Source organism: Salmo salar, chromosome 10, assembly GCF_965601325.2.
Source record: "Salmo salar chromosome 10, fSalSal1, whole genome shotgun sequence".
Classification (NCBI taxonomy): Eukaryota; Metazoa; Chordata; class Actinopteri; order Salmoniformes; family Salmonidae; genus Salmo; species Salmo salar.
The window spans coordinates 24,490,019-24,511,986 of record NC_138300.1 but is presented as its reverse complement, the minus strand read 5'-3'; the positions used below and the strand labels follow the sequence as shown (position 1 = coordinate 24,511,986).

Below are 21,968 nucleotides of genomic sequence, written 5' to 3'. Positions count from 1 at the left end.
AGTTTCTTAAAACAAAAGCTCTGAATGTGTGTCTGGAACTCCCAATACTCGAAGTACAGTCCATCATCTGCTACACACACTCCTATCTCAGGCCACCCAGACACACAAATCTGCTGTATTGCTTGTATTCTCCATACAATCGTCCATAATAGGGAGTAAACACGCTTAAGCTGTCCCAAACCAAACTATAAGCAGCTTGAACAAGAGCATATCCTGGCTGATTCAGGGCGTACAACTTTTGTTCCCTAACTGTTTATGTGGTGATGGACAATAAACCCAAGTACTATGGGTGATGAAGGACTTTCTTTGGTTCTGATGAACATACCAATATAAGAGCTATGCTTTGTTCAAGACAGAACATTTACTGTTAAAATTTGGTTGCTGTGTACAAGTAATCCTGACTCCCCCAAAACCCAATCCAAACAAAGGACCTCCACTATCTTGTGAGTGGTGGTGGACCCTGTATGCCAGAGAAGTTGGGCATTCGGTCGACGTTCACACCATCGGTCAGAAATTGTGGAATCTTAAGTCTGTCTGAAATAGTGTGGCAACAGTAGGAAGTGAGTGAAAAGGGCTAGTTGGAGCTGAAAAGGGAGCCTGCTGGAAATAAACCTAGTGAATAACAAATTAGAGCACATCCTATTCCATAGCTCTACTAGTGTTATAATGAAGTGTTATTACCCCTAAAATGAAGCAAAAGAGCAACCAATCAAACATGCAACATGACACCAGCAGAGAGTACTGTACATCACTGGATCCATTCCACTGTACAGCGTAAAATAACATGTGACTGTTACATTTCCCCTCAAACTAAGCAGCATTAATGTATACAATGGATGTGGAGGGTTTGACCCTTTTCAATCCATTTGATTCTTATCTTTAGCAGCAAGTTCAGTTAATACTCCATCCACCCAACCAGCTTAATCTCAACTGACCTGACCCAATTTACTATGCGAATGGCCATTACCAGCATAAGCCTTGTAATTTACAATGATTTTGTGTTTTTAGAGGGATGAAATAACTAAAGTGAAATTGAATATGTACAACTCTGTAAATCACTTACAAAGATGTTAAAAAGCCTTTGGAAAACATCCCATATAGAAACCCAGTAAGAGGTGAATTGAGTTCCGTGTGAGTAAAGACCAACTAATGCCTCCTTAACTCAGAGAACGTGGCAGGACTTAGTTTGTGTTCTAAAGGTAAACTCACATGTCCATAACATCAATTGCAGTACAACTACTGTAGAATATGGATCAGGGAGTGAAACATGAGAGTGGTTGCCGAGTTAGAAATCAATCACGTCTTAAAGAGATGTTAGCGACTTAATGATGCTTTTGAAACAATTAATTTGGCAGAGAGGTTTTGGACTTTAGCCAAAGCAATATTCAGCAACTTTTTTTAAATGATTCTTGCTCTAATCACTTTTTAGATTAAAATTAAACCATGCTTAATAATTATAAAAACTTAAAAGATGTATGTCTATTGAAAGAAATGATTCATAGACATGGACTATTAATCGGACAGCTTAATTGTAAATGAGACAGAGAGGAGAGAGGAAGAGAGAGGAAGAGACAGGAGGAGAGAAAGAAGAGAGGAGAGAGAGCAAAGAAAAAAAGATTCCACATGAAACATTAGCAACTAACCTGCTTTCAAATAGGACACAGTTATACTCATACGTCAACACCACAGGATTTATAAAGTAGTGGCTCAGTGTCATCGTTGTGTTAGAAAAGAGAAATACACACATTCCCCATCCAAATTAAATACCAAAATGTCAGTGCTCAAAACAGACTTTCATTACTCAATGATTTGCCCATGTTAGGGTTGTTAGTTAAAATTCAATCATGTGTAAACATCTCAGAAGAGGATAAACAGTACATGTGTTTAAAACACCTAGCCTGTTTGAGGTTGTTTTTGCCTGGGGTAATAGAGAGGGGCTTTAGACAGACAGTAATAAAACAGGCAGAAGGTAGAGAGCCCTCCATGCCTGGGGTAATAGAGAGGGGCTTTAGACAGACAGAAATAAAACAGGCAGAAGGTAGAGAGCCCTCCATGCCTGGGGTAATAGAGAGGGGCTTTAGAGAGACAGAAATAAAACAGGCAGAAGGTAGAGAGCCCTCCATGCCTGGGGTAATAGAGAGGGGCTTTAGACAGACAGTAATAAAACAGGCAGAAGGTAGAGAGCCCTCCATGCCTGGGGTAATAGAGAGGGGCTTTAGACAGACAGTAATAAAACAGGCAGAAGGTAGAGAGCCCTCCATGCCTGGGGTAATAGAGAGGGGCTTTAGACAGACAGTAATAAAACAGGCAGAAGGTAGAGAGCCCTCCATGCCTGGGGTAATAGAGAGGGGCTTTAGAGAGACAGAAATAAAACAGGCAGAAGGTAGAGAGCCCTCCATGCCTGGGGTAATAGAGAGGGGCTTTAGACAGACAGTAATAAAACAGGCAGAAGGTAGAGAGCCCTCCATGCCTGGGGTAATAGAGAGGGGCTTTAGAGAGACAGAAATAAAACAGGCAGAAGGTAGAGAGCCCTCCATGCCTGGGGTAATAGAGAGGGGCTTTAGACAGACAGTAATAAAACAGGCAGAAGGTAGAGAGCCCTCCATGCCTGGGGTAATAGAGAGGGGCTTTAGACAGACAGTAATAAAACAGGCAGAAGGTAGAGAGCCCTCCATGCCTGGGGTAATAGAGAGGGGCTTTAGACAGACAGTAATAAAACAGGCAGAAGGTAGAGAGCCCTCCATGCCTGGGGTAATAGAGAGGGGCTTTAGACAGACAGTAATAAAACAGGCAGAAGGTAGAGAGCCCTCCATGCCTGGGGTAATAGAGAGGGGCTTTAGACAGACAGTAATAAAACAGGCAGAAGGTAGAGAGCCCTCCATGCCTGGGGTAATAGAGAGGGGCTTTAGACAGACAGTAATAAAACAGGCAGAAGGTAGAGAGCCCTCCATGCCTGGGGTAATAGAGAGGGGCTTTAGACAGACAGTAATAAAACAGGCAGAAGGTAGAGAGCCCTCCATGCCTGGGGTAATAGAGAGGGGCTTTAGACAGACAGTAATAAAACAGGCAGAAGGTAGAGAGCCCTCCATGCCTGGGGTAATAGAGAGGGGCTTTAGACAGACAGTAATAAAACAGGCAGAAGGTAGAGAGCCCTCCATGCCTGGGGTAATAGAGAGGGGCTTTAGACAGACAGTAATAAAACAGGCAGAAGGTAGAGAGCCCTCCATGCCTGGGGTAATAGAGAGGGGCTTTAGACAGACAGTAATAAAACAGGCAGAAGGTAGAGAGCCCTCCATGCCTGGGTAAATTCTTGCACTGTCCAAGGGGCGGGAGGTGGACTAGATTCTCTGACCAGGATTAATGACAGGTGACAGAGACAGAAAAATAGGAAAACAACTAAAAGACAGGGCTGCCGAGCATCCAGACAAAGTCGCCCCAAAAGGTGAAGGATCATTCATTCTGAGAGCCCAGCCATCCATTCCTCCTGACCCACTTAGACCCAGGGGAACAGAGGGGAACCAGAGGAGGGTTGGAGCCTGGAGGCGGTGTGGGGCTGTTCAGGCGTGCTGTGCGGCCAGCTCCTGGCCAATGAAGCGGCGCAGGCGCTCCAGGTACTGGCTGTACAGTTCGATGTCGTTGTGTCCCGCCCCCTCCACCCAAAGTGGCTCCACGGCCTTGGGACAGCGCTCGAACAGAGCCAGACCGTGGGAGAAGTCGATCACCTCGTCCTCAGTCCCGTGGATGATCAGCACCGGTGACGTGATCTTAGACACCTTCTCAATGCTGACAGAGACACAATGGGCAAAGAAGTTAGTGACTGGGGATAAGGGAAGCAAAGGTAGTCCCTAGACGGCAATGTACGATAGGAATTATGTAACAACATTGTTATAACTAATGGGCAAGTATGTTCTTAAAGAGTAACCGTGGATAGAAAGCATTGTACAGTCTGTTCTAGCATGGCCAGTTAGTGCAAAATGCCCTGCAGCTGTGAGCACTGAGCAGCAACTGTTCTCTAACAGGTAGAGGGACAAACAGGACAGGAAGGGGAGAATAATGAGAACACAATCCTGCTGCATGTAAATGCATCTCCCAGATCAACTCCATCTGCTAGTTCAGATGGAAGAGAAAACTTTCAGTCCTCCATCCCCCACATAACAGCAAATACAGATCTGAACCAAGCTAGTATCACATCACTTGGAGTCCACTCTGACTAGATGGAGTATTGAGTATGGGAGCTGAGTGTTGTGTGGGCTGGGGAGTGCCAACTGGGCAACAGGCACAGGAGAACTCAGGAGGGTGGAGGAGAACACCGGAGGCTTTCACCACAGATAAGAGGCATCCCCAGCTCCCTCCCCACCACCTACTCTACTCCCACACTGCACTGCCTGGTACTGGAACTGGACTGTAATGGAATCCTATTCAGTGAACCAGCATGTGATCCTAATGGTTCAGATACCACACGACCACATTTGACATAATAACGGGTGATGATATGACAAATGACTGGAGGAGTCAGTGTTTCTGACACCTGCTTATGATCTGATGCAGAGCGAGAGATGACTCAGTTATGTAGTAAGGCTGATTCCCCAGGGAGGGAGGGAGGAGGGAGAGAGGCTGAATAATAGAATACGTGGAAGCTATGAAAGAGATTGCAGCTCTTCTTTTAGTTGGACAGAAATATTTTGCCACTGACATTTCTAGTTCTATAATGATCTGCTAATCTTGACAAGTCTGCAATGATGTGAAGATGGAGACAAGAGGAAGGTGTGGTAGATGACTCACTTGGGAAAAGCATCAAAGCAGTAGGTCTTCTTGGTGTCTGGGAAGGCCACCCGCATGCCAGAGGTGAGGGGGGAGTGGAGCACCACAGCGGCACACTCATACCGTGATGCCAGGTCGACCGTGGGAACGGTGCCAATGCTTTGCCCATACAGGATTATGTTCTCTGGGCTGATGCCATATCTGATCACAACCAGGAAGAGAGTGGAATAAAATACAATAATGTCAAGGAAATGCTTGTAGTGGCAAACGATTTGAACATAAATCACTCCTATGAAACCTAAACTGTGATAATATGGAATGATAATATATATTTTTATCACATAGATCCAGGAGTTGACGGGTAACAAATGTCTGCAAACATGGCACGCCTAATACAAAAACCAGCTGTAGCCCCATATCTCTAACATCCAGCCAAGGGCAGCCGTTGATAGCAAAGCATCCCATCAATCTAATGAGACAGTCCATTAGCTGCATGAGCCCTTCCTGGTGTGAAATTACTCCACCCACACCACCCCTCCTCCTCTCTCTGTAAGGTGACATCTCCCACACTGACTGCGTTGTGGCGGTGCCGTATGTACCGTGTGCGCAGGGCCTGCCAGGCGGCTTCAATGTCAGCGTAGAGGTTCTTCTCGGAAGGCTTGCCCGTGCTGACACCGTAGCCGGAGTAGTCGTAGGAGAAGATGTTGCAGTTGATGCGTGTGCCCAGGCCGATATAGAAGCTGCTCATCTGGCCCATGTCCACCGCGTTGCCATGGGAGAACAGCACTGTAAACCTGGTGAGAGAGGCCACAGAGCAACGACTAGGTTAAAAAGATGGATGCTACCATAGCCGCAGGAAGATGTTTTGAGTTGAGGGTGCAACCAAAAGCCAAAGCCAATGAAAAGAGGGGAGACACAAAGATTGAACAATATTAGGATGAAATATAAATAGGCTACAGTACTACAGGCTACTTAATAAACTATCGAGTGGCACCGACCCAATGATGAAGATAGCATAGGCTACTCACCGGTGATGGCTAATATTCCTATGCTAAAGATGTAGAGTTGTTGTGAAAACATTTGGTAGTTTCTATAGACAGATTAGTCTACTATTTTCAGCAGTAGGCATTTGCTTTATAAACTATGTTTTTCCCACGATTGTATTTAGAAATGTGCAAAAGGCAGATTATAGCTGTTCACTTGCAGCCACAACCACAAAAATAGAATCCATAGAACGGAGGTTCGGATTCAAGTCATGACTGGCAACCATTGTGAGTGTACCCATGAGTTTACCAGTCAAATTGCCAGGGTTAGAGATTCCAAAGCCATTCTATAGATTATATTTCTATGGCTGCATAGCAACAAGTACTAGGCGCTGTCTGCCCAAATTGCGGCTCTCTGGTGTTTTGAATGATTTTGTTGATGTCTGTAGGCTACAGACAGAAGTAATTAGACTATATAATTTTGGCAAATGCATTTAAATTTATCAGAGGGCGCTGCAGCACCACCAACACCCCTATTTCCTGCGGCTATGGACTCTACCTGGTATTTTTACCTATCCTAACCTGTATTGTGTGAACAGCAGATTTCCATTGAAACCTCAGGAATTACCTCTTTGCATGGGACATGAATGTGCTGTATAAGGTAAATTGGTTATGGCCACAGACTTAAGAGAGGACTAGTTCACTAAGTTTGAATCAGGTCTTCTTGCTTGTTCTGTACTACATGAATAATAGGGTTGCTATAACCCAGGCATTATCCATGTGCTTTATATTCATGAATGTGAGCTGTGCTCCCTAAAGCAACTGGATACTCTCTATTCTTTAAATAGACTGGGCCTCTCCCATACAGTAAGGTATATCTTTGCTCTTGGGCGTTTTGCTCAAAATGTGACCCTGAACAAGGAAGACGATATTACATTGCATGCGTGACACTGATATTACTGAAGTGTAATAAGACCCAGTCCATGTCTTTGCAAAGCAATTTAGTTGATTACTGAACGCCACAACTAGAGAAACAATTTTGCTACCTGAAGTCATACAATATGAAGACATACAGAGGTATAAACTCAGCAAACCAGACTATCAAAGACCAATTGACAAATCTGACAAGACCACAGGCAAACATTTTAGCATAAATTGGGGTAAGAATAAGTAGAATGGTATTTGTAGGTCAAAAGAGAAGGCCTAAACAAATGAATGCCGAAAGCAGGAAGAGGACAGATTTGAGATAGCCACACACAATGAGGATGCCAGTACAGGAAGTAAGGAAATAGGACACAAGGGAGTGGAAAAATAATGGCATTACAAAAAGACGAGAGGTAAAGGGGCAAGTTCATCAGAGGAAGCGGGACACATGGTCAGACAAAAAGACCTAAATGAGCCAAGGTACATGCACGTGCACACACACTGTTCTGCGCGACTAACCTGGCAGTGGGGGCACAGCGGATGTACATGCAGCCCACTCGATTGCCACGGCTGGAGCGGCTGAAGAACACTTCTGTAGCATCCAGCTCTCTCTGGGAGTACTGAAACTCAGCTCGTTCTGTCAGGTGGAGCTTCCATTTTCCCTCTGCAGGACCAGTGCTGCCTGAACCCCCTACAGCTGCTCCAGGTACCCCTCCCCTGGATCTCAGCCCCGCAGACCCTGCTGTCCCTGGTGCCGCAGACCCATCGAGGTCCGGCAAGAGGGAATATGTAGGCTCAGGAGGCAGGAAGGCAAGCTTGGCGGCAATACGGCTCGGACAGGGAGGGCAGCAGAACAGGCAGCATAGCTCACTGACAGATAGGCCATTCATTTTCTACTGTGGGGGCAAAGACGACATTGTATGTTGATCTGATTTCAAAACAAAGGAGTACAACAAAATGTGATATGCAAAGTTGTATTTACAATTACACTACTGTTCAAAATGTTCAGAAATACTATATGTAGTTATCGTCAATTCTAACTAACAATAAAACGAACACATTTAAGGTTAAAAAATAAAAAAGTTCTGCCTACCTGTGAGAGGATATTTGCAAAAAAATGAACTATAACACATGCAAAAATCAACAATTGATCCAAAGCCAACCCCTACTCTCCAAAGCAAAACATGAAAGTTTTCCTGTCAGCAAAAATCTAAAATTAAGACGGTTGTCTGAAAATGTTATTTTGAAAGTAGAATCAGGTGATTATGTAGTATAGCTGAAGTCCACATGAAATCCATATTTCCAAGTATTCTGTTATTATTGAGGTGTTTTCGTAGTGATCGACTTAATCATTGTTGGAGAGAATCGAATAAAGTTAACTTCAGCCAACACTGGGTATGGCTTCCTGTTAGCTAATGACTAGCTAACTAACTAATGAGCAACTGTGACTCTGGATAGCTGAGGCCCCCACTCTGTTTACATCTCATATCGCATAGCCTAACAGTAGCTTTACATCTCATTGCGCATAGGCCTAACGGTTTGTTGAGAAGTATTCCACTATAGTTAGCTGTAGCTGGCATCAACAATATTGACCTTCTACTGCTAGTACAGCCAAATGATTCAAAGCGTAAAGTCGTGCCTGCAACGGAATAAGTAAACACATCCCGGCAATGCTAATGACGACACACACAAACAATATTATTTTTAACTACAAAAACCAAACCCAAGCTTAATTTTCGACACATTTTCTATCGCTAAGTAGCCAGCTAACGTTAGCTAAATTAGGTCACAGAAATGTATCAGCTAAGCAGCTAGCATTGGGTGGCTAGCTAGTTTAGTTATCCAGACCTGAAAACACCAATTTTAGGAGGACAGTCATTTGTGGACACTGACGCAAATATATAGCCTGGGAACCAAAGAAAAAAAAACAAGCGTCACGAATATCCGTTTTGATAATCAAATCGGTTTTTAGTGGTTGAAATGATTAGCAGCTACTGTCATTTATTAATCCATTGGATGTGCAGTGTTTTTTCATCTCCGGAAATGACAGGGACAGGACGTGACGGAGAGGGCAGCTTCCAATGGATAAGCAGGGGGAACTTCGTAACGTTATCAAACAGATTACAATGTACAGTATAATTTTTAGACCTCAATAGATACACTCCATGAGCAATGTATCCCTATTGTTTCTCTAACTACCAGATCAGATGGGCTGATGACATGGGAATCACTTACCATGATATACAATCATGACATGTGAGTCACTTAATGTTCAATTTATTCAATTGTTTTTTTTAATCTCAAATTAATCCTCTTGTTGATTTAAATTAAAAAGTATTCCTGTGTGGAGTGACAATGTTATCTTTGTAAGATACAGTTTGCTTGTAAAGATCCATTGACTCATTCTTAGGACTTCATAAGGAACTGCCATGAATCAAGGTCTACTCTTGAAAACAGTAACCACACTTGAAGGAATGAAGGAAGCAAGAGGGCTTGGGAAAGGTTGGAGGAGGAGACTGACTAGCAGCTCTGGCATTCTTCTGGTGAGAAAATATTTCCTGTAGTGAGGTACAAAGGAGGGGGGAGGGGGGTTCTGGAGTTTTACCATTTCTCTGGAAAATAGTTGTCAGCATATTTTCACTATCTTTTGTTGTTGCATGGACCTCTTCCAGCACATAGAAGTTAGAAGTTATGTCTCCTAGGTGATATATGTATAGTAAATGCAACTCAACACACATAAAACAGATGAAAGGCAAGGTATTCGATCACCATTAATGGTTGAGTGTTCCATCTCCAAAACAGAAGTCACATCTATGAGGTAAATGACAGGAGTGGTCAGCATTGAAGTCACTAGACCCGGGCTTTGGTCTCAGCCCCGAGTCTTTTGCCCTGCTGGGATGGTGTAAAACAAGCTAGGCTACACTCCAAACATAAGCGCTGGCCTGCCATGCACTTTTAGTGTGTACTTTAGGAGGGGGAGTCAAAGTGATTTTCCAAAGTGATTTTTGATTCGTCCAAATAAATTATATTTTGGCGCACGCGGGCAACTGTTCATTCTCTGGGGGAGAGAGACAAAGATGAGAAGGAGAACCGGAGGTAAACTTTGTTAGCTTGCTATTATTATAGCCCATGAGGATGTTATTCAGAGTTATTGACCTCACAGTAAGCAAGATTTGAGTCATTCACATTTCAAGATGTTGACTCAAAAGCTGCACTGACAGATAACAATAAGCTAACTAACTTATGTGAGGGACTACCCAGTCTAGATAACATTAGAAGTGCTGCTTCATTAACAACCTAACACATTTTATGAGTAGGGTTTTGACAGTTCAGTTATAGATTAGATATCTGGACACTGAAACCAACTGCTGGAACTCTGTTCACCACCCGACAAAGTATCATTAACTTACCAATTATTGTCTAATCAATTACTGTCCAAATATGCTAAAAATGACTAATAAACTATCTAGTTAACTTAAGGCTAACATGACGTTAGCTACTTTTGGTAAAGGCAGCTCAATTAGCTAGCTATCTGTTGAAAAACCAAAGCTGGATAGCTGAGTTAATTTTTTTCTCAAATTAATTTATAGAAGATGGACATACGGAATTCCTTGAGAAAGAGGGCGAGGGATGCAGCTTATCAAACACAGACGGTTGTTGTATTTGCAGGAGTGGAGGAAGAGGAGAAGCGAGAGGCGTTACTCGCCCAAAATCTGTCTCTTCAACCTCACACACACAAATGGGGAAACAGCAAACTACTGTTCTAGGAGAATTCCATATTGAAATATTCCTGGCACAGAATAATTCTTTTTCGGGATAATTTTTTGGGGAACTGATGCTGTGAGACGGCTCTCAGCGCAAGATATTGTCTTTGGACTGCAATATTTTTCTTTGGCCTCTGTGTATTTGCTAACTCTTTGTGTGGTGTGAAATGCTGCTGAGGGATCAATGCTGGGTGACTGACAACTATGGAAACATGTGTGTTCATGGCCACACATTAAGATATAGCAAACTGGAGAGAGAGAGACACAGATGCATGTGAGCTTTCACATATTTCAACATGTTTTTTAGAAAATTATAGATTTGGAGTTAGATAAACTTGCATTTTTCAGGCAGGGACATTTGCAGGATGCTACCTTCCACAGCCTGGCAGTCCAACAAGTGGCAGGAGCCTTTGAAGCCCCCTCCCACTGTTCAAAGACCATTCACTGGCATTTTCTACAAGAAATCTTCTTCCAGAAATAAAAGCATCTCCCTACTCCCGTTGCATGCTGCACTGCTGCTTGGATTCCACCTGGCAATCTGTTCACCGTCTGCCCTGTCTCCCCCTCTCTGGTACAGGTACTCCCACCACACTCTCGAGCTTTCGCTCACCCCCAGCACACACGCACTGTTGGGGCGAGTGACTCTGAACTTACAATGGCTAGCCGCAAGTCGTTATATATTTGATTTTTTTCTTGTGCATTTTGCCATTTGCCTCATGACTCCTGCATACTTTGTTGACTACAAACTTTCTTTACCACACCGTGGGACAGACTGTTTGTTCCCACACTTGGGACTCTGACTCTCTATTGGTTACACAGACTTTTGGCCTCCCATCCTATTCTAACCACCTCTTGCTTTGTATTCATGTTACCTGATAAAATTGCTGTACAATGTGATCTTGTTGCCATCTGATGCACATTCAGATGTCATAAATCAGCACTGCAGAGCTCTTCCTGTCCTATGCCGTGCCTTGATTGTATTACTGTTGATGATATCAGGAAATGTGCATGTACACCCTGGCCCATCTACTGTTGCAAGCCCCAATTCTGACTTGTGCTCTGATATCTGCTTCACTGATTTCTGCTCTTGTAAAAGCCTGGGTTTTCTGCATGTTAACACTAGAAGCTTATTACCTAAAATGGATCAATTGAAAGTGTGGGTTCACAGCTCCAATCCAAATGTGTTGGTCAGTATTGAGACGTGGTTAAGGAAGAGTGTTCTGAATACTGATGTTAAACTTTCTGGTTATAACCTTGTTTGGCAAGACAGATCTTCCAAAGGTGGGGGAGTGGCAATCTTTACCAAGGATCACCTTCAGTGCTCGGTTGTCTCCACCAAGTCCGTCCCCAAACAATTTGATTTGCTGGTTTTAAGCATTAAACTTTCAAATAGCTCTTTGTTGACTGTTGCTGGGTGCTATCGTCCTCCATCAGCACCAGTCTGTATCCTACCTGCCCTAAGCTCTCTCCTGCCCCCCTTACATTAAGTCTGAATTTCTCCTGCTAGGTGACCTAAACTGGGACATGCTTAAACCACCTGACCAAGTCCTAAAGCAATGGGACTCCCTAAATCTTTCTCAGATTATTACCAATCCCACAAGGTATGACTCCAAACACTCATTCAGGCAAATGAGAAATAAGTGCACTAAATCTATCCGGAAGACCAAAGTTAGTTACTTTAAGGAGCAGTTCTCTTTCTGTGGGTCTAACCCCAAGAAGTTCTGGAAAACAGTTAAAGACTTGGAGAATAAACCCTCCTCCTCACAGCTGCCCATGTCCATTACTGTTGATGATGTGGTTGTTACTGACAAGAAGTACATGGCTGAGCTCTTTAATCACCACTTAATTAAGTCAGGATTCCTATTTGACTCAACCATGCCTCCTTGCCCATCCAACATTTCCTCATCTTCCACCCCTTCTTATGCGACTAGCCCCAACGCTTCTCCCTCTTTTTCCCCTGCCCCGCTGCAAAGGTTCTCCCTGCAGGCAGTCACTGAGTCCAAGGTGCTAAAGGAGCTCCTGAAACTTAACCCCAAAAAACCATCTGGGTCAGATGGTTAAGACCATTTCTTCTTTAAGGTTGCTGCCCCTATCATCACCAAGCCGGTCTCTCCTTTCTGGGGAGGTTCCCATTGCTTGGAAGGCAGACATGGTTTGTCCTTTATTTCAAAGGGGGAGATCAAGCTGATCCTAACTGTTATAGGTCTATTTCTATTTTGCCCTGTTTATCAAAAGTGTTGTAAAACTTGTCAATAATCAACTGACTGGCTTTCTTGATGTCTGTAGTATTCTCTCTGGTATGCAATCTGGTTTTCGCTCAGGTTATGGATGTGTCACTGCAAGGTCCTCAATGATGTCACCATTGCCCTTGATTCTAAGCAATGTTGTGCTGCTATTTACTGACTTGGCCAAAGCTTTTGATACGGTAGACCATTCCATTCTTGTGGGCCGGCTGAGGAATATTGGTGTCTCTGAGGGGTCTGTGAAGGCAGGGCTTTCTCCTATAGAGCTCAATTTTTATGGAATTGTCTGCCTACCCATGTGAGAGATGCAGACTCAGTCTCAACCTTTAAGTCTTTATTGAAGACTCATCTCTTCAGTAGGTCCTATGATTGAGTGTAGTCTGGCCCAGGAGTGTGAAGGTGAACGGAAAGGCACTGGAGCAACGAACCACCCTTGCTGTCTCTGCCTGGCCGGTTCCCCTCTCTCCACTGGGATTCTCTGCTTCTAATCCTATTACAGGGGCTGAGTCACTGGCTTACTGGTGCTCTTCCATGCCGTCCCTAGGAGGGGTGCGTCACTTAAGTTGGTTGAGTCACTGACGTGGTCTTCCTGTCTGGGTTGGCGCCCCCCTTGGGTTGTGCCGTGGCGGAGATCTTTGCGGAGATGAGTCTTCAATAAAGACTTAAAGGTTGAGACCAAGTCTGCGTCTCTCTATACTCGGCCTTGTCTCAGGATGGTAAGTTGGTGGTTGAAGATATCCCTCTAGTGGTGTGGGGGCTGTGCTTTGGCAAAGTGGGTCGGGTTATATCCTGCCTGTTTGTCCCTGTCCGGGGGTATCATCAGATGGGGCCACAGTGTCTCCTGACCCCTCCTGTCTCAGCCTCCAGTATTTATGCTGCAGTAGTTTGTGTCGGGGGGCTAGGGTCAGTCTGTTATATCTGGAGTATTTCTCCTGTCTTATCCGGTGTCCTGTGTGAATTTAAGTATGCTCTCTCTCTAATTCTCTCTTTCTCTCTCTCGGAGGACCTGAGCCCTAGGACCATGCCTCAGGACTACCTGGCATGATGACTCCTTGTTGTCCCCAGTCCACCTGGCCGTGCTGCTGCTCCAGTTTCAACTGTTCTGCCTGCGGCTATGGAACCCTGACCTGTTCACTGTGATTACTATTATTTGACCATGCTGGTCATTTATGAACATTTGAACATCTTGGCCATGTTCTGTTATAATCTCCACCCGGCACAGCCAGAAGAGGACTGGCCACCCCTCATAGCCTGGTTCCTCTCTAGGGTTCTTCCTAGGTTATGGCCTTTCTAGGGAGTTTTTCCTAGCCCCCGTACTTCTACACCTGCATTGCTTGCTGTTTGGGGTTTTAGGCTGGGTTTCTGTACAGCACTTTGATATCAGCTGATGTAAGAAAAGCTATATAAATACATTTGATTTGAATTTGGCCTGGTTTGCTAACTACCTCTCTCAAAGAGTGCAGTGTATAAAGTCCGAATATCTGCTGTCTCAGCCAATGCCTGTCACCAAGGGAGTACCACAAGGCTTGATCCTAGGCCCCACGCTCTTCTCAATTTACATCAACAACATAGCTCAGGCAGCAGGATGCTCTCTTGTCCATTTATACGCAGATGATAGTCTTATACTCAGCTGGCCCCTCCCCGGATGCTGTATTAAACGCTCTACAACAAAGCTTTCTTAGTGTCCAACAAGCTTTCTCTACCCTTAACCTTGTTCTGAACATCTCCAAATCAAAGGTAATGTGGTTTGGTAAGAAGAATGCTCTTCTCCCCAGAAGTGTGATTACTACCTCTGAGGGTTTAGAGCTTGAGGTAGTCACCTCATACAAGTACTTGGGAGTATGGCTAGACGGTACACTGTCCTTCTCTCAGCACATATCAAAGCTGCAGGCTAAAGTTAAATCTAGACTTGGTTTCCTCTATTGTAATCACTCTTTCACCCCAGCTGCCAAACTAAGCCTGATTCAGATGACCATCCTACCAATGCTAGATTACGGAGACATTTATAGATCGGCAAGTAAGGGTGTTCTCGAGCGGCTAGATGTGCTTTACCATTCGGCCATCAGATTTGCCACAAATGCTCCTTATAGGACACATCACTGCACTCTATACTCTTCTGTAAACTGGTCATCTTTATACCCGTCGCAAGACCCACTGATTAATGCTTATTTATAAAACCCTCTTAGGCCTCATTCCCCCCTATCTGAGATATCTACTGCAGCCCTCATCCTCCACATACAACACCCGTTCTGCCAGTCACATTCTGTTAAAGGTCCCCAAAGCACACACATCCATGTGTCGCTCGTCTTTTCAGTTCGCTGCAGCAGGTGACTGGAACGACCTGCAACAAACACTCAAACTGGACAGTTATCTCAATCTCTTCATTCAAAGACTCAATCATGGACACTCTTACTGATAGTTGTGGCTGCTTCGCCTGATGTATTGTCTCTGCCTTCTTGCCCTTTGTGCTGTTGTCTGTGCCCAATAATGTTGCTACCATGTTGTGTTGCTGCCTTGCTATGTTGTCTTATGTCTCTCTTTATGTAGTGTTGTGTTGTTTCTCTTATCGTGATGTGTGTTTTGTCCTATATATTTTTGTATTTTTAATCTCAGCCCCCGTTCCCGCAGGTCTTTTGCCTTTTGGTAGGCAGTCATTGTAAATAATAATTTGTTCTTAACTGACTTGCTTAGTTAAAGGTTCAATACATGTTTTTAAAGTGAATAGATTGTGTTTACAATAATTATTTAGCATCTTGCTAACATAGATGGTTGGCTGATGTCACGAAAACGATGTGCGCTGTTCTATGGGGCATAAGTCAGCCTGTTGTGATTCTGGATGGCCAGATTGCTAGCAAGAATGACACTGCCATGTGGGGAATCATAAATGGCTTATTTCAGCATGTTTCATGTTATTGATACCATGTCTTGTTTTGAGGTGTTTTGATTGATTTCATGTCAATGCCACTATTGCTAAAATTCACTAGGTAGCTAACCAAAAATGAACAATGTTGTTTCAAATACAAGTGGTCATTGTGCAAATGTATGTTTTCAATAAACATTGGAGACTAAATATGTGGCGGGTAAGACAGTTGAATGTTAATCAAGTTTAAGATTGAGAGAACTGCTTATCATTAAGGAATATAAATTATCCCAGATTTGACCGTTAGCTCAATCTAGGTAAAAAATGATTGGCCTGCTGTTCAAAGTGTGTGTGTATTGCTTCTGTGTGTGTTGGTCTGTTCAGAATACTCCGTATTGCTACGGCACTGATAGTATGCCATCTCTGTAATAATGTAGGAGATCCAGGAAAGCAGAACTTCAGACAGCAAGGAAGAGGGGAGCAGACAGGACAGAGTGAGTACGTAGAGAGAGGGGAGGCCCACACGTGAAAAACATGGCATATTCCTCTCAAGCCAGAGAAAGTAGTTATTGCTAAACTTTACCTCTCAAAAAAGAAAGATACCACTTCTGACATGTCCTGTGTGTATAAACTGTTAAACCCAGATATGTTGAAAAAAGACGTGCTGGCGCTCACCCAGAGAATTATTTTATGTAGAGGTGTTGACTAATGGCGATTAAACTATAAGCTATAAAAAAAAAAGTTGCACACTCTATATATACTGCTCAAAAAAATAAAGGGAACACTTAAACAACACAATGTAACTCCAAGTCAATCACACTTCTGTGAAATCAAACTGTCCACTTAGGAAGCAACACTGATTGACAATAAATTTCACATGCTGTTGTGCAAATGGAATAGACAACAGGTGGAAATTATAGGCAATTAGCAAGACACCCCCAATAAAGGAGTGGTTCTGCAGGTGGAGACCACAGACCACTTCTCAGTTCCTATGCTTCCTGGCTGATGTTTTGGTCACTTTTGAATGCTGGCGGTGCTTTCACTCTAGTGGTAGCATGAGACGGAGTCTACAACCCACACAAGTGGCTCAGGTAGTGCAGCTCATCCAGGATGGCACATCAATGCGTGCTGTGGCAAAAATGTTTGCTGTGTCTGTCAGCGTAGTGTCCAGAGCATGGAGGCGCTACCAGGAGACAGGCCAGTACATCAGGAGACGTGGAGGAGGCCGTAGGAGGGCAACAACCCAGCAGCAGGACTGCTACCTCCGCCTTTGTGCAAGGAGGAGCAGGAGGAGCACTGCCAGAGCCCTGCAAAATGACCTCCAGCAGGCCACAAATGTGCATGTCTCTGCTCAAACGGTCAGAAACAGCCTCCATGAGGGTGGTATGAGGGCCCGACGTCCACAGGTGGGGGTTGTGCTTACAGCCCAACACCGTGCAGGACGTTTGGCATTTGCCAGAGAACACCAAGATTGGCAAATTCGCCACTGGCGCCCTGTGCTCTTCACAGATGAAAGCAGGTTCACACTGAGCACGTGACAGACGTGACAGAGTCTGGAGACGCCATGGAGAACGTTCTGCTGCCTGCAACATCCTCCAGCATGACCGGTTTGGCGGTGGGTCAGTCATGGTGTGGGGTGGCATTTCTTTGGGGGGCCGCACAGCCCTCCATGTGGTCGCCAGAGGTAGCCTGACTGCCATTAGGTACCGAGATGAGATCCTCAGACCACTTGTGAGACCATATGCTGGTGCGGTTGGCCCTGGGTTCCTCCTAATGCAAGACAATGCTAGACCTCATGTGGCTGGAGTGTGTCAGCAGTTCCTGCAAGAGGAAGGCATTGATGCTATGGGCTGGCCCGCCTGTTCCCCAGACCTGAATCCAATTGAGCACATCTGGGACATCATGTCTCGCTCCATCCACCGACGCCACGTTGCACCACAGACTGTCCAGGAGTTGGCGGATGCTTTAGTCCAGGTCTGGGAGGAGATCCCTCAGGAGACCATCCACCACCTCATCAGGAGCATGCCCAGACGTTGTAGGGAGGTCATACAGGTACGTGGAGGCCACACACACTACTGAGCCTCATTTTGACTTGTTTTAAGGACATTACATCAAAGTTGGATCAGCCTGTAGTGTGGTTTTCCACTTTAATTTTGAGTGACTCCAAATCCAGACCTCCATGGGTTGATAAATTGGATTTCCATTGATTATTTTTGTGTGATTTTGTTGTCAGCACATTCAACTATGTAAAGAAAAAAGTATTTAATAAGATTATTTATTTCATTCAGATCTAGGATGTGTTGTTTAAGTGTTCCCTTTATTTTTTTGAGCCGTGTATAAACTCCTAGTAATTTATTGGGTAAATCAATGTTTCAGCATCACTGTGCCTTCTTCAGGGTAATGTCACGAATGCTTGAACCATGTTACATGTAATCTTTTGGTTCAACCATAATGCATAATAAGCATCATCAACAGGGGGAACATATTGGGTGTACACTGATGGGCTTTAGAAAGAATATAGCCATTTATAAGACTTGTTCATAAGAGAATTGTTCATAAGAAGACTGAGATCAAAGTAAACTCTCTTTTATGAACAAGTCGCTAATAATAATAATAATGCAAAATTATCGGAACAATTTGATATACTCATTCATTGCAGCTGCAGTGCTGGTTGTAGCGTGAGTGGACGTAGGGAGAACACACATTTTATGGCTTATAAAAGTGTTGAGCAAACAAAGGTACTCATAAAAACAATGTTTTTGCTTTATTTGTTGAGTCTCTCTCTAGTCGTGGTTTTAAAAGTTTTGACATTCAAGGTTTCTTTTTACCATCTATGGCTCAGAGAAACTTTGCACTGCAGAAAAGGGGATCTGAGCGGCGAGCTGTAGGCCAACAGCTGCACATTATTTGCTCTCTGGGCTGCTGAATCAAGTGCACCTCACCTACCGCCAACAGCGTGAAAGGAATACAAAAAATAAGAATGCAACACTTTATCATTGGGTTTTTTTACAGAAAAGTTTGGTGATCGACTAGGAATGCCTTGGAGATCGACCAGTCGGTGACCATTGGTGTAAACCCATGTCTCAGTTAAATGTAATCGACGTAACCCAAAAAAGCAATTATTTATCATGAGGGCCATAAATAATAACTAGTAATGATGCATACGCAAAGGTTAAAATCTCAACTTTCTGGTAAAAATAGTTATACATTTCTGAGGGATAGTCACTTGAGGACACAAGCTCAAGTACACAGTAAAAATGAAATATTTTATATTTCTTATCCAACAAAACAATGAAAATGGTTGGAAGTGACATATGCTTTTTAAATATAGCATAATCACATTTTAAAATGAATAACTAATATTTCACCTTAACTGTAAAATACATATGTATGTTTAGTGTTAAAGAAAATTTGAATATTTTCTAAAGGTCTCTCTTGATCAAAACGTCTGCCCCCATCACTGTTAATGTCTCACAGAGCTCTAGCTTGGCTTCCTGAACTCACCTTTCATCTGATTTTATTTAACTAGTCAAGTCAGTTACGAACAAATTCTTATTTACAAAACGCTGGGCCAATTGTGCGCCGCCCTATGGGACTCCCAATTTTGGCCGGTTGTGATACAGCCTGAATTCGCACCAGTGTGTCTTTAGTGACGCCTCTAGCACTGAGATGTATTGCCTTAGGCCGCTGCGCCACTCGGGAGCCCTCATATTAACCCTGTTCATCTATGACAAACGGAAAGTGTTTTGTTTAAAAATATGATCTATTTTAGGTTAATGACTATAAATCGATCTCTGAATGTCTACCATGATGAAACCACTCTACTGCTGCGCTACGATATAAGGATTGCAGGCATATGATTTGCCTGTGATGTAGGGTTCAGCCAGGAGTTTATGGACAGTCGGAAGAGCGAATTAAATGGTTGGAGGGGCATCCCAGCATGAAGTGGTTTCAGGTCTAACGTCCTACATCACACAGGCTCAGAAAAAAATACTGTTTCTGTGAGAACCAATTCAAGCCATTCCGATGTACGGTATCCACAGATCAATTTTTAAGAACATGTCGGTCAGACTTAATACAGGCTACTTACTGTATTAAGTGTTGTCCATTGAATACTGCAGGTGTTGGAAGGTAGTGATGTAATGTTTGACTTTTTATAGGATTAACCCTTCGAGAGGAAAGTCTGAACCCATGCGAGAAAAATGCTTTTGGCATTCCAGGGCTGCCTCTGCTTTACCAGATTTGTACTGCTTAACCTCAGTTGTACAAATAAATACAAAAAGTCAGTGTCAATTTAAAATAAACTGATTTTATTTTTTTATACTTCCTCTTACAGACCATACAGTCCTACATTTTAAAAACAAAAAATATATCTGTGTGACTGGTGAGCCAAAGGACTTCACTGCACTTCTGCAATTTCCTGCAGGACAGATCTACTACTTGGAACATTCTGGAACTCAATTATTGTCCACGCTATCATTTCTCATACATCAGTGAAATGAGTAAAGTACTTCACTGTCATTTATGGTTAATCAGTTCTGCAGTGACACATTGAGAAGATATTGCCAGATTTGGTCACTCATCGTCACGGATCAAAAGCTTTGTAGTAATGATCTCAAAATGCAGACAATGATTATGTTGTGCTACAAACAAGCTTCATGACATTGTTAAAAGGATCGTAGCCTTTTTTCCAATTTTTGCCTGAAATGACATTCAGGCAGTTAGATTTGGGTAGCTCAGGACTGGAAGCAAGGATATGCATATTCTTGATACCATTTGAATAGAAACACTTTAGGGTTCAAACTGTAGAATCAGTTCCTACATTTTAATATAAAAATTGATTTGATCAAACAAAACCACGCTATATTTTATCTCTGGGACCCTCAGGATGACAAAGCAGAGGAAGATTACTGAATCTAAGTACATTATTTACCTTCAGAGGTGAATGTATCAAATCAGTTGCCGTGATAAGTTTTGTTGTGCACTCTCCTCAAATAATAGCATGGTCTTTTTTCACTAATAGCTACTGTAAGTTGGACAGTGCAGTTAGATTAACAAGAATTGAAGCTTTCTGTCCATATAAGACATGTCTATGTCTTGAGCATGACGTTGTAAGTAACAAGGAAATTTCCCAACAGTCCTGCGGTGGGACACCGATCCTGTAGAGGTTTTAAAGTGCAACAGACTGAAATTGTAGTGGATGTTTTCGTAACATCAAGCGCCGATTCTGATCTGGTTAAGTTGATTCATTTACATACAATTGCAACGATCCAACAGGGGCTCCCGAGTGGCGCAGCACGTCTAAGGCACTAGACGTCCCAGTGCTAGAGGTGTCACTAGACACCCTGGTTCCATTCCAGGCTATATCACAACCGGCCATGATTGGGAGTCCCATAGGGCAGCGCACAATTAGCCCAGTGTCATCCGGGTCTGGCTTTGTTCTTAACTGGCTTGCCTAGTTAAATAAAGGTTAAATTAAAATAAATATTTTTAAGCCTAAAATAAACCCAGTGGACCCCACAAGGAAGGCTTCGTTTGGTCAATTCCAGAGCTAAAAATAGCTTGATAACCCTGTTGGTAACATTCAAACTGCTCACCTTTTTTAAATGCTGGGGTAGTTTGAGTATTCAAGGGAACTATCAACCTGCGAAGCATCACAATTGCAAAGAAGACAAATCAGCCAAACTGAAGGACAAGCCAACTCTGTTCCCTTGGCCTAAAACAGGGTATACTCATCAGGTAAACTCGAGACCACATCTCTGCCCTCTTTAAAGCCAGTTTACTGCATGCCCTTAAAACAGTAACATCACAATAGGGAATAAAACCTACAGCAAAGTAGTTTTTTTTATCTCAGACGGGAGTCTTGTCCATCATACGCATACCTCTTCTCAGGTGCCCTTCTTACATGGTATCACTGGCACTACACCATCTCCACTCAGATACTTTATATAGTGGGAACCTGAAGATCCAAGTGCCTAAATTCCAAATGAGAACCTAGAAGCCGCATCTCTTGCCACAGGGGCTTTGAGCTCCTGGCTTGGCTCAGCAACAGCCAACCTTGGTATTTGCATGCCAAGACTTTGAGCCATTTTAGACCTGTCCTTCACCAAGACGTTCTTTAACTGGCAACACTACACAGGCTAATGCTCCAATCACAGGTCCATCTAAATCCAGACCAGGCACCACATCCCCATAGGGATTTTTTTCTCTCTTAATCATATCACAAATCAACTTTTACCAGTTGAATGTTGACACACAAAATACTTTTGTATTACATTTGAGTTAAAAAAAATAATATATATATATATATATATATATGCAAATAAAGGTGATATCATTAAATATGCTCATATTTGCATAAGACATACATTTTTCTGGACAATGGACGAAGTCCGAATAAATATTTTTGTTAAAGATTCCAGTTGTGGGTCTT

General features: G+C 43.3%; 1 protein-coding gene and 1 long non-coding RNA gene across 4 annotated transcripts; one reads left to right on the top strand and one right to left on the bottom strand.

Moving 5' to 3' along the window:
• Positions 1–1,677: 1,677 nt before the first annotated feature.
• On the bottom strand, positions 1,678–8,728 carry LOC106613821 (alpha/beta hydrolase domain-containing protein 17A-like). Of its 3 annotated transcripts, none has more exons than XM_014216466.3 (5): positions 7,762–8,728; positions 7,188–7,561; positions 5,361–5,555; positions 4,783–4,962; positions 1,678–3,783 (listed from the first exon to the last, which is right to left on the bottom strand). In XM_014216466.3, the coding sequence occupies exons 2-5, from the start codon at positions 7,556–7,558 to the stop codon at positions 3,558–3,560; spliced, it is 972 nt and encodes a 323-aa protein (XP_014071941.1). In that variant the 5' UTR covers positions 7,559–7,561; positions 7,762–8,728; the 3' UTR covers positions 1,678–3,557. The 3 variants fall into 3 exon arrangements, with proteins under 3 accessions (XP_014071941.1, XP_014071942.1, XP_014071940.1); XM_014216467.3 differs by having other exon boundaries at positions 7,188–7,564; positions 8,517–8,728; XM_014216465.3 differs by having other exon boundaries at positions 7,188–7,564; positions 7,762–8,727.
• Positions 8,729–8,735: 7 nt separating this feature from the next.
• Positions 8,736–15,745, top strand: LOC145858576 (uncharacterized). Its single transcript, XR_014379008.1, has 2 exons — positions 8,736–8,924; positions 9,079–15,745. It is a non-coding gene; the product is annotated as an uncharacterized LOC145858576 (long non-coding RNA).
• Positions 15,746–21,968: the final 6,223 nt, after the last annotated feature.